Source organism: Saccoglossus kowalevskii, chromosome 10 (assembly GCF_978046115.1).
Source record: "Saccoglossus kowalevskii chromosome 10, keSacKowa6.1, whole genome shotgun sequence".
Lineage (NCBI taxonomy): Eukaryota > Metazoa > Hemichordata > Enteropneusta > Harrimaniidae > Saccoglossus > Saccoglossus kowalevskii.
The window spans coordinates 28286225-28298828 of NC_140650.1; the positions used below are offsets into that span (position 1 = coordinate 28286225).

Below are 12604 nucleotides of genomic sequence, written 5' to 3' on the forward strand. Positions count from 1 at the left end.
AATAAAATAGTTTCGTCCAGCATCTTCCAGGTTGCTCTAACCACGGTCAAAATAAGGACGTGTCCAACCCTGGGTGTCAAACATCTAAATCTACCACACAAGCAGAGTACTGAATATTTAAAGTATGAGTGATATTGTTGGAATTGGACCCAATCAGTTTGTGCATGTCTTGAACGTGGTGAGTATGACGTTCTAGTCGAGTGAGTCACTTTTTGTGCATTAAACCCATTTTGTGTTGATCCAAACCAGTGAACGCCTTCCTTGTGTGAACACGAATGGTTGTTTGCTTGAGCACCGTCCGGTGGCTTGAGTGTTAATTTTTAATAATGTCAACGATTGTATAGAGTACATTTCCACTCAATCTGTTGCATAAAATCAGGTCAACATACACTAGCAACACGTTTGTTTAGGTAGAATTTAGTTGTCAATGGAACAGCAATGTTTAATAATACCATATTATTGTACGTGTTGTGCATATGTACTCTCATTTTCAAAATACTGTGGAATACTTTATTTTCGCTGGATTAACTTTCGCTGAAAAGGCTTTTTGGGCGTTTTGCTTGGAATTTATTTTCACTGATTTTTCATGAGTTTAATGTGAAATATAGGAAAAAAAGTATATTCGCTGGATTTTATTTTCACGGAATCATCCCTTCAGCGAAAATAGCGAAAATAAATTCCAAGCAAAAATAAAGTATTCTACAGTAAACATGAAATATTGATATGACTTTATAATTGTTTTGCATTTCATGGACGTAAGAATATTAATCTCAAAAGACCCTCACGCTTTATTCAAATTCAAAGAAAAAGTTTACATTGGATATAGAGGCCATTTGGTAATGCCCATTACTCACAAGTCTTTGCAGGTTTTCAGTCATTGCCTGATTTACAGCCATGCATCACAAATGCATGCTGACTGGTCTTGTGTTGTTCAACACTTAAGTTATAGAACAACTATATTCCTGGATAAAGCTGGAGGGTATCACCTGCGCACGCACAGGAATCGAGTCACAAGTGATGATAACAACACACGCTAAAAACGCAAAGGCTCATGGGTAGACACTTGTTTGTAAACAGTGACACGATATGGCCATCTAACACATACGCAGGTGACGACTCCCCTGCTTAAATAGATAAATGAAGGAGAGATGAATACAATTGTCCTGCCACACTGTGTTCAATATGGGTTCCATGTGTCATTCAACACACACAAAATACATTGTTTATTTTAATACATAGTATCAAGTATAAATGCATTTTTAATCTGTGTTATTTTTTTCAGACTACCAGCATTACATCTTTGGAAATTGGGCCAAAGACATTAGTGCTACAAATAAATGAATTATTGACAGTTGGACCATTACCATGTGTTGTAGTACCACCTGGTCATTATTGCATTGTTAAAGATCCTATCAGGTGTTTATTTATTGTAAATAATTAAAACTATGAATACTTTTGGCGCAACAAATGTTTCTATTGGCCAATCAAATAACATTTCAATTTCAAGAATACTCAGATTTTACAGAAATATGAAAATGAGGGATGAACACTGTTTTTCTGGTTTGAGTTAACCAGCAATTAATGCAAATAATAATGTAGGTACAATCAGAGGTACATTACTTGGGGTTTGCAACGCGCATAGTACTGTATGGTGACATCATGCCAAAATGCCATTCAAGTCTCATCTCCTAGATAGCGAGACTGATGCTATGACCTTCTGACATGACATAGACGGTTTGTAATAAAACAATAAAACATGTATTACCACATTCATAGTGAAAAAATGTAATACATCGAAAATGTACAGAAAATATAGTTATCGTAATCCAGCTTATAGTGAGCAGCTATTTTGATCCACCTGGACATCCCAGTATCCTAGTTACCTCAGGCATGCGCATTTGCATTTTTCTGAGTTGGAACGCTTATGCCAAGAGCGAGATCATGTCACCATAGCTTCAAACCCCAAGTAATGTACCTCTTTTAGCTGTTTTAGCTAATCTGTAATTTCTCTAATTGAAGATGTAGCTAATTTAACAGAAAATATATTCTCACAATGAGATATTTGACACTTCCTCTAAACTAAACCTCTGTTAATTCATGCATGGGGTCAAATTTGCTGAAATTGTATGCAGCTATTTCAACATGTTTTACAGTATTTATTAGCCTGGTTTAAAAGTGCATGCAGTTTAAGTGCAGTTTTCAATAATTTAAGGTAGCGAGACTATTATTTGTGTTGAAAATTACGATTTTCAAATTTATTTATTAATTGATGAAATGCACCATAAACTTTCATATGATAAAAGTCAATATAACATAGAATGTCATGTAAGTTGGTTAAAATGTAGATTTTCTGAAGGGAAGCAAGGCAGCCTCAGTAGTGTTTTCCAAAATCAACAACACAGGTTTAATCTGTGTGCCTATAAGTTTCAAAGATAAACTCAAGACAAAGCAATGTTAGGATGTGTTATCAGTAGCTATCTGACACACAATGAGTGTTTCCAAACATTTGAGTGGTTTGTCTCCGCCCCTGTTTGTTTCACAGATTAGTCATTTGCATATGAATGTGTCAGACACAAGGTCACACAGCCACTGAAAAAAATCATTGATTTTGGTGTTTTCATATGCCGAATTTATCCAATTATAGCTATCCCATTCCTTTATTTTTTTGGTTTCCAATAGCCTTACACATTTGGATGTCCCTACACATGGTAAAACAGACCTTGATGGGAAAACAAATTGATTGTGCCGATAAACAAGCTTGAAAATCTTTGCTGTTACTTCATGGACGTTTTCTAGGAGTTTATGTTTTTCAAAATACAAGGTCTTTAACAAAAAATAACGTATACTTATTGTCGTCGGATTAACACCAAATTTTCACAGCTTTAAGGTGACAATGAGAGGAACTTGAATGTGTCCAGACAAACTATTTCATCGATTATTTACCAACGAGTTGTGGTTTGAGTTGGGGGCAATGCGACTAAAACAGTAATTGAAATTCAGGACACTATTTTTTAAAACGCGTTGCTTGAATAAAACTAACCAGACACATTCAATTTACCAGACTATTGAACAACTAGGAAAAGTGAAAAAAATACTTCTTATCGCCAGCATAAATGCGTAATTTTTTTTTTTACAGAAAAAGTAATTTTTCACCTTTGATTGAGTAACGCGTCGTAGAATGCAGATACGGGCATGCAAAATACACTTGTGAAAAGCTTGAAGTCTGGCGATTCTAAAAATATATACTTTCCCGGGTCTATTTGTAGTCATTTAGTCACAATTAGAAGATGAAAACAAGTATGCAAATAATAGTCCTGCTACCTTAAGAAGAGATATACTATAACACATCAACTATTCAGTAGTTTTTAATTAAAATTTGCTAATTAAAATTAAATTCACCTGAACATATAGATTAACAATAACACTCACTGTTTCCCTGCCACGTTTGTGAACCAAATGAATTTGCTCAAAATATTGAAATTAAATGTCAGTGAAAATATTGGTTTACAGAATAGCTTGTAATTGTTTCAGTATGCATGTTGTTTTTCATCAACAGAAAGTATGAGCTAGGCAAACCATGCCAACTTAGACATGGCCATTTTGAAGTTAGATTTCACAAGGTATGCTCATTTTTTTTTTAGTCCCCTCCCTGTTTAAACGTAGTCCGAAAACAGCGACTTATAATTTCATGTGTGTGCATCCATAAATACCTGTATCTCAGATATGCCTGGGTTGATTTCATTCATTCTTCATATGCAAACGCATTTGTGTCATGATCCAATTCAAGATGGTCAGTGTTGGTCAGTTTAGTGCTAAAAATTTATCAATTTCAGGCATTTCTGCCATTCAAAATAAAATCTCAGTCATAGCTTAGATATAGAGTCGCCCCTTGTTATGTCAAGGGTGTTGAAATCCAAGCAAAAACCGTGACTAATCACTTATCAGGGGTTGCAACTTACCAAGGGGCTGTGTTCATGCATTGAAAATGAATGAAAAGCACATATTCACCCATGGGTTTATTTATATTACATTTTCTTTATTGAAAAACATCACAGCGTCCATGCTTGCAAATCATGCTTCGTCTTTGATCAAGACTTAGTGTATGTCATGTTTTTTTCCAATGCCAGAACTACCCCAAACTGGCCTCAAATTCAAAGTCATCACCTCTGAGTAGCTTGGCGAGGATGCATGCTTTGCATTGGATGATGAGAGTTTAGTTCGTAAACCATACATTAGTGGTGAATACGCCTCAGAATAGACCAGTCATGGTTATTTCATGTTAGATTATAAAATTGTCATGGCTGGGCCAGTAGGCCAGTTTAGTAGACATCCTCTCATATGATAATTGTTTAATATTTATAATGGTAACATTGTCTTATTTCCTAGGAACCATTTGCACTGTATCCAGGTGAATCCTTAGTGGATGCAGAAGACTTCACAAAGTCATGTGCAGGGAAAGAGAAAAGTATGGAGTTGTTGCTACTATAGAATATAGATCAATTTAGCTGAACTTCTATACTAGAATATAGATCAGTTCAGCTGGGCTTGTATAATATAGATCAAGTCAGCTGGCAAAACACAATTAAACCTGTACCAAACCATATGGTTCCACTTAAGCTGGACTAATATAATGTCAGTCAGTTTAGATAGTCTTGTAGAATATAGATCACTTTCGCTGGACTAATATAATGTAGATCAGTTATATATAGCCTGGTTAAATATGAAATATAGACTAGTTCAATAGAAGCAAATGTAACCCAATTAGTTAAATTAAGTGTATACTAGGTTATTAAAATATAACACACCCACCTCTGTCATTTACGCGACTACAGGCACAAACCATAAACACAGACATAAACCATAAATTATATTAAATTATTGTATGCTGAATCCTTTAAATATGAAATATTTTAACATATTATAGCACATACATTTATTACAATACTAATTGAGTTATTACAATATGTTCATAATTGCTTCACAAAAAGCGAGGGGAGCATTAAAAGCACTCAAGACGCTGCCTTAGTTCACTCCACCTAATATTTATTATCACACACATTAGGTACACATTATATATATATTTTTATAAATTTCATTTTAATGTTGTTTATTTTTTATTTTCCATTTATTTACATTTTATTGTGTCTTCACATCAATCATTCAATATCCCAAAGTGGATTTGATTGCAATAAATATATAACACTAATAATAGAGCAAATATCTACTTTACAACATTTCATTCACTCCATTGTATACTACTCTGCATCTCATATTTTCGATATTACTTTTATTTAGCTTACTTACCAGCTATTAAGACATTACCAGTGGTGAAAGCACATCATGCCTTATTGGTGATGGCTAGAGTAGACCATGATGATGGTGGTGAACAGAGAAAAGCTGGGGATACATGGCATGTAGAAGGTCCTGTAACTTATAAACCCACGGCAGAGGTGGTAAGTAAAGAGAGAAACAATGCTATTATTACAACAAGAAGTCGAAAATATCACTTTTTACCAAAAATGACAAAAATATTCACCAAAATTAGAGAATTAAAGATGATATTACAAAATGAAAAAATCTAAAAGAGGTCTACCCAAGGTACATATACATATACACCAAGTATCAAAGCATTCAGGCTTGTAGTTTTCAAGAAGAAGTCGAAGCATTTATTTATGTTCATATATATTATATATTTATGTTCAAAGTTAATGGAACTATATATGGCTAAGTATCCATATATCCCACACCTTGAATAGATATTATAAAAGCTGATTTTGGAATTGTGCTTCCTCATGTTTGGTTTCTCAAGTTTTTTTTTTTATAAATTTGCTTATTTCTCATAGGAGATAGTGAGTGTCATTAAGCCACATGTGATAAATTATGGACAAGCTCTGAGAATCCAGGCTAAACAAGACTTTATTGATAGAAATGATGTGTAAGTATATGCAGCCAAATTATTCTGTGAAAAATACATTTGTGTAGTATGTTAAAAATATATAATTGCTTCAAATACTGGACTAACTTGAAAACAGATGAGATATTATTTACTTGATCTAATGATATTTTGTTGTTTTCAGAATGGTGATGTTAGCAATATGGTGTACAATAATTATGTTTAATAACTTTTTTAGGCAAAGAGTGACTGGAGAAGAATGGTTAGTGAAAAAACCAGGTGCATATTTACCAGGTGTTTATGAGCAGGTGGGTTTTATTATGCAGTGTGTCTATGCAATTGATCCAGCTTTGCAGATTAAGTGCCTGTTAATAAATTCTCGTCCTAGACTTCCATTGTTTAAAAAACAGCTGTGGTTTCATAAATAACTTGATAATAAATTGCTTTTATTATGGAATTGTTTCCTGAGAGCTACAACTGATCAGCAAATGGGACTGTGCTCTTTTTTGTCCTATCAGTTATGTGCAAAGTGAACAATGGACCTTAAATAATGTTTTTCCAAATGTTGCATTTATTGGCAACCACATTGTGTTATTGTTGTCTTTTCATCCAGATTGTACAAGTATTAAATTCCTATACTTTAACGCAAGAAGATGCTTTACATTTAAGAGCAACTCAGAAATTTACAGATGCACTTGGTATTGACCGTCTAGCTGGGGAGGAATGGTTATTAACATGTGACCAAACCGAGTCTTATATTCCAGATGTAGGAGTGGTAAGTAGACGTTAACAAAGTTAGCATGTTTGGATCAATGTGAGTGGTTTACATAAACTTCCACCTAAACACATTTTTGAATAGCTTACAAACATAAAATGTGCATTTAGTTGCAATGAACAAATGCATATACATATATGGTACATGTACACACATAGAGGGAGAAATAATCACTGGGTTTAATTTAGTGTATTTAGTTTGAAGGAATATTTACCAGGTTTTAATTAACTGGTTTGTAAAGAAAACAGTACATTCTGTGGTTAAATTTGAATATTCAATAAATTTTAAGCAATAAGCATTTAGCCATCAGCCAAAAAAGGAAAAAATAAAACTCAATTTATAGTTTAGATCCAATGCAATGCTTGGTAACTTCGCAAAAACTGGCAATACACAATACTGCTAAGAAGAACTGCTTGGATTGAACCATTACACAATCCTAATTGCAATCCATGCATTGGAAATATGAATGAGTAGTAGTATATATGTGTATGTGACTAATGTAAAAAATTATTATACATCTGTCACTGTAACACCATAAGTTACAGCTTGCCGTAATTTTACGGGGTATTTTCATCCTATCATAGTAGGAAATGCGAATTCCAAATATGGAATGATTGTGTGCGTAAGCGTCCTGTAATAATAAAATCAAACATGGCTGCCACCAGAGTTTGACCGGACTCCACACAAAGAAGTTCGCTGATTCTGTTATAAACATTTTGGATTTCGGCATTCCCATGGTGTATCCTTGGAAGGAAAAGATGTATAATAATAAGGTTATTACGGAAATACCTCAAAGTATGCACTCAGACAGTACGCCGCGCATCGACCTTCATTGCGTGATACTCCAGCTATACAGTCTTCATGTATAATTTGAGGTATTCTCGTAATATTTTATTGTTCATAGAAAGTACTAAAGGAAATAAAAAAGACTGTGTTAGAAAAGAATGAATACTGTGTTGTTGTGAATCCTGTGAAAGATGGACATTGTATGCTGGGCCAACAGGAACTAAGAGAAGGCATTACAAATTTCTTCCTTCATCCAGGTTTGTGTTTCATTTTAATAATAGAACTTTTGACTGTAAGTTGCTTTATCTCACTGACATGTGATGTTTTTTGTCAAAATAGATTAAGTCCAGGATAAAATATATTTTCAAAGTAAAAATAATATTCACAATTAATTTCACAATAAGCACATGTGCATGAACATACAAATGTATATATATATATATTTATATAGTTAGATAACATCTAACAAGTAATAATGTGTACGTGAGAACAAGGTGCTTTACCATAAATAACTGTACCTATTTACAAAATTAAAATCAGCTACATCACAAATTATGCGGAATATATAGTACATGTATGTACAAAGGGGCCACCACTAAACTATAATTTCTTATTTTATACTGTATTCATATATAGGATTGTGTTTTTATTTAGAATGAAATTCAAAGTACAAAGATGTAGTAGAAATAACATCATATTATTTGTAGCATGATTTGTAATGGTTTACGTAGCTTAAGTTTATATAATAAACAGAGACGGGGTTGGGTATGGTACAGGTTACAATACCTTACCCTTTTCTATAATTCTGAGCTATGTAAGATTGGATTAAATAATCAATCATAAGTCATCGTTAGGTGGTGGCTTTATCAAGGCACTGCAAATCCATTTGTAGTACTGTATACTGTAATTGTACAGTGTAATAACGCTAACTATCGATGTCATTTAGGTGAGAAACTCTTACAAGGAATTCAAAAAACATTCATCCTGATGGAGGACCAAGCATTAGTTGTACAGGCTCAAGATGAATTTACTGATACTTCTACGTCAGGTATGAAGGGCAAGTTTTCTGTAAATGTGATTTACTTCTGCCAGGGCTGACAATTTGTTCAATACTTTTCCAGGGTGTCTGTCATTGTGTATTGCCTGTCTGTATTATGCTGTTTTTAGCATTGTGCAAAACACATAGGGGAGATACTAATTTTTTTCATTTCGACCTGTGTAAGCAAAATCTCAAAAACTATATATTGATCGAATTTGACACCAATTAAGGCATTTTAGGGTAATGTGCAGACTTTAGTTTTAGTGCCATGTTCTTGACACCTCTGATTGTTATGGAGTTTGATTTTTTAGATATTTTGTTATAAAACACCAATAATTGCTTATACTCTGTACTCTCACAGGAGCTCTGCAGAGATTAACTTTGATTGCCTTTATCTCTGAAATGATAAACTTTTGGTCAAATTCCAGCATTTTAATATGTTCTTTTGTACCACATAGATCGCTGTGTGTACAGTACCAGTATATGTTATTTATACCAATTGATCTATATGTCAATACAAATCCTCCCCTAGTAATTTAAATGCTGGTGACTTCAGTGCATAACAGGGGGACACACTCATTTTCACAAAATGTTTTTTTTTTTTAATTTGTATTCGATATTGAAATATTAATCAAAGAATACTCATATATGATACCACAATATTTTCTCTTAGGTTGATGTCAGCAGACACAAGCGATTAACACCAGAGTTGTGTATCAATCCGAGCTGCAAGATAAAATTGATACTACCCTAATATGTCAACCTAAGAGAAAATATTGTGGGATTATTTATTTATCACATGCATATTTCCACAGTGGAACTATTGCTGAAATAACACAGAACACAAATCACTCATTACCCTGTATGTTAATTTTATTGACACCACAGTTTTTTGTTGCACATGAATGCCTCGCATATGCTGTATGGCAATTTTGTTCATTCATAATATTTGCTCAAATTTGTCACTGTTTTTTAAAAATTTAATTTTTTGGAGATACTGAATAATAATTCTGAAAATACACGTGTTAGCTTACCCCAATCCGTAGTTAGCAAATCATTTATAACCCTTTACGCTCTGGACAACATTTGGGCATCGTATACAATTAAAAGAGGTCTGACAGTATATGACATAACACTTTGGTGGTATATGGGTTTTTGATCTTCATTGTCTTAAGTCACTCTGGTGATACAAATGTTATGAATGTGATAATACAATGTAGTTTTAACCAATAATATTTCCATGTTTAAGAGCTAACCTTACCAAAAATATTTCTTTCTTTTGCGGTGTGTGAATGTACATTATATAGTTTGATGCATGAATAAAATAATCATGTCTGCTTTGATTCATTCTGTAGTAATGAAGAAAAGACATGCTGGTGATAGGTGGTTGATAAGAGGACCATGTACATATGTTCCACCAATTCAGGTTAAAATAATAAAAAAACCTGATGGATCTATGGTCAGGTAAATGTTTTTTATAACCCCTTGAACTCCTAGTCAACTTTTGCCACCCTTTGCAAAATAAATCCACTGATTGAAAGTTTTCAAGAAGTTTAAAAAAAATTGGAACAAGACCTGTAGCCAAAAGAGAATTAAATCTGTTTGATTCCAAATTAAGAAATTATAGTAAAATACATAGAAATGTTATTATTATAATTGACCCTGGAACATTAATTCAACAAACTACCAACATGGCTATGATGGCATTGTGCATGCAAACATTAGCAGCTCAGATCTAAAATTTTCATGTGATATACATTTGTATTAAAATTAACATAGCACATTGGAAATGAATAAATGCAATCAAAGTCAAGTATTTGTTTTATACTACAGATAGTATTGTATTATACATTTGATAATTACTATTGTTTGAATCAAAATTATATACTGTTTCTTTATATACCTACATGTGTTTTTTTTATAAATTCTGTAGAAGTGCCATAGCTCTGAGAGAAAATGAAGGAATATACATTCAACATTTACAAACTGGGAGAGTGAGTAGAACAATACTGTAAATGCATCAATTATTCACTGGGCTTTAATTTCGCTATGTGAAAATCTGCTAAATTAAATCTACATGAACATGTAAAATAACAATAAAACTCATTGTTTCTTTGACAAATTCTTGAAATTAAAACAGTGAATATGCTCAAAACATCAAAATAGTGAAATTAAATGTCAGTGAAAATAAATGGTTTTATAGTATCATACTATATGAGTATTGACATATGAATGATGTAATATTATGAGATCATGTTCCCAAATATTTGCTTCTTAAGGATGATCACAGCTAGTGTGCACGTCTTCTAAGTCGATAATATGCGTAGCTGATGCACAATGATTAATGCAACTATATAGGTATGCTCATTGTCATGGCACACCATGCAATTACACAAATTGTTCATCATCAAATCGTTCATAGTGATCTTCAAAAACAGCTTACAGGTATTACCGGTATATTTATGGAATTTGTAATTCAGTAATATAAACAAAACGGGAGTAAAAACTAAGGAAACAGAACAGTGTAATGTAATTACCTGGTACTTGTTAGGAAATATAATTTCCAATCGTCGAAGTGATAATTACTTAGTATTCACATTATTCAATTCTTAGAGAAGCCATTCAAGAACACTGCTGCTCTAGCTATATTCTCACCATTTCATTTTCTCAACATTGTTTTCTTCCCTAGGTGAGGGCAATAATGGGACCACAGTCCTACTTACTGCAAGAATATGAAGAACTGTGGCAGAAAGAATTGACACCACTCCTGGAAGATTTACTTCGGTTTGTATAGACTTGCTTGCAGTTTGTTGCGATTCCAAAATCCCAACAGACTTGCCATCAGTGTAAGCGCCCTCACATTACCGGCCAGATTCGGGCTTGTAATGATTGACATGTCTAATATGTTTCAACCAATCATAAGACAGGCTAATTAACATATCAACTAAGACCACGGAAACCAAACACACTTTCTTGGATAAACTTAGATCTTGAAAACTTTACCTACTTTCTCATATCCGAATCGCATATGCCACTTTATTTTAGATTGAAAAACGTCCAATGTTATCAGGAGATGTCCGGTTTATTGTTATGATCCGTGGCTCGGCTGCTCCACCCACCGTATGACGTATATGCAAATTTACAAGCCCGAATCTGGCCGGTAATGTGAGGGCGCTTACACTGATGGCAAGTCTGTTGGGATTTCGCGGTCACATGACTTCCGCGTTAACCCCTCGTTTACGCAATTTATATTTATTTTTCAAGAATTTTTCAACGGAATCGCAACAGACTGCAAGCAAGTCTACGGTTTGTACTATATTGTAAAGTACCAGTATATGCATGAATGGATTGACCTGTGTTTGTTTGTGTGTGTGTGCATCCTGGAATAATTACATTACAGACACCTACATCTTGCATCTTGGGACACATATGCATGTCCATTAATTTCACAGTCCAGTGCTAAAAATGTGCTAGAAATTTATCAAAATCACCATTTCTGAAATCAGATTTTGCTCATGTATTAACGTGTATGAACATGCATTGAACATTATGGGACCCTGATACATGTCATTTTATTTTTCCGAATGTTTCAATTAATGCAGTCCTGGAGCCGTATCTCAGACATGCTCTTATTGTTCATGTTGATATTTCTTAAATTTGATAACTCGCAGCGACTATGAAATACAATTACTTGTTTTTTCTCAAATGCATATATCTCTCCACTATGGTGACCCAACTTTATTTTTGAGATCTCTACAAATTCAGTCCTGTTAGATGGCACACTGTTGCTCAGGCATCACTTAATATTTGTCTATGATTTACTATAGAGTGTGTCGATGATTGGCTGTTATGAGTGTGGATTGGCTTAAATAAATCAACCAATCATGATTTTATCAAATAAATGCATCCAGGTGTATCAAAATTATGTCTGAATATCAGGGGATATGACTTAACTTGTGAATCTTACAGATTTGACATTATATGATTCATAAATACAAATAATATTTTTCACCCTTAAATCTGCAGACATGGTGGTGGACAAGGTGGATCTAATATTCGCAAAATGGCATATTTTGAATCTTCAATTGAGCCGTCATTGTCTGGGAATAAA

General features: G+C 33.6%; 1 protein-coding gene across 2 annotated transcripts in view; it reads left to right on the forward strand.

Annotated features, from left to right (window-relative positions):
• Positions 1–33: 33 nt before the first annotated feature.
• The window catches only part of LOC100369194 (major vault protein-like), a 44013-nt gene continuing 31442 nt past the window's right edge, over positions 34–12604 (forward strand). For both annotated transcript variants that reach the window (XM_006820663.3, XM_085504462.1), the window contains exons 1-14: positions 34–178; positions 1283–1416; positions 3557–3620; positions 4387–4465; positions 5296–5453; positions 5844–5935; positions 6132–6201; positions 6507–6668; positions 7573–7711; positions 8401–8502; positions 9849–9957; positions 10427–10487; positions 11183–11277; positions 12520–12604. In XM_006820663.3, the coding sequence (XP_006820726.3) occupies positions 125–178; positions 1283–1416; positions 3557–3620; positions 4387–4465; positions 5296–5453; positions 5844–5935; positions 6132–6201; positions 6507–6668; positions 7573–7711; positions 8401–8502; positions 9849–9957; positions 10427–10487; positions 11183–11277; positions 12520–12604 (1404 nt within the window). In that variant the 5' untranslated portion in view covers positions 34–124. The remainder of the gene's footprint in view (positions 179–1282; positions 1417–3556; positions 3621–4386; positions 4466–5295; positions 5454–5843; positions 5936–6131; positions 6202–6506; positions 6669–7572; positions 7712–8400; positions 8503–9848; positions 9958–10426; positions 10488–11182; positions 11278–12519) is intronic.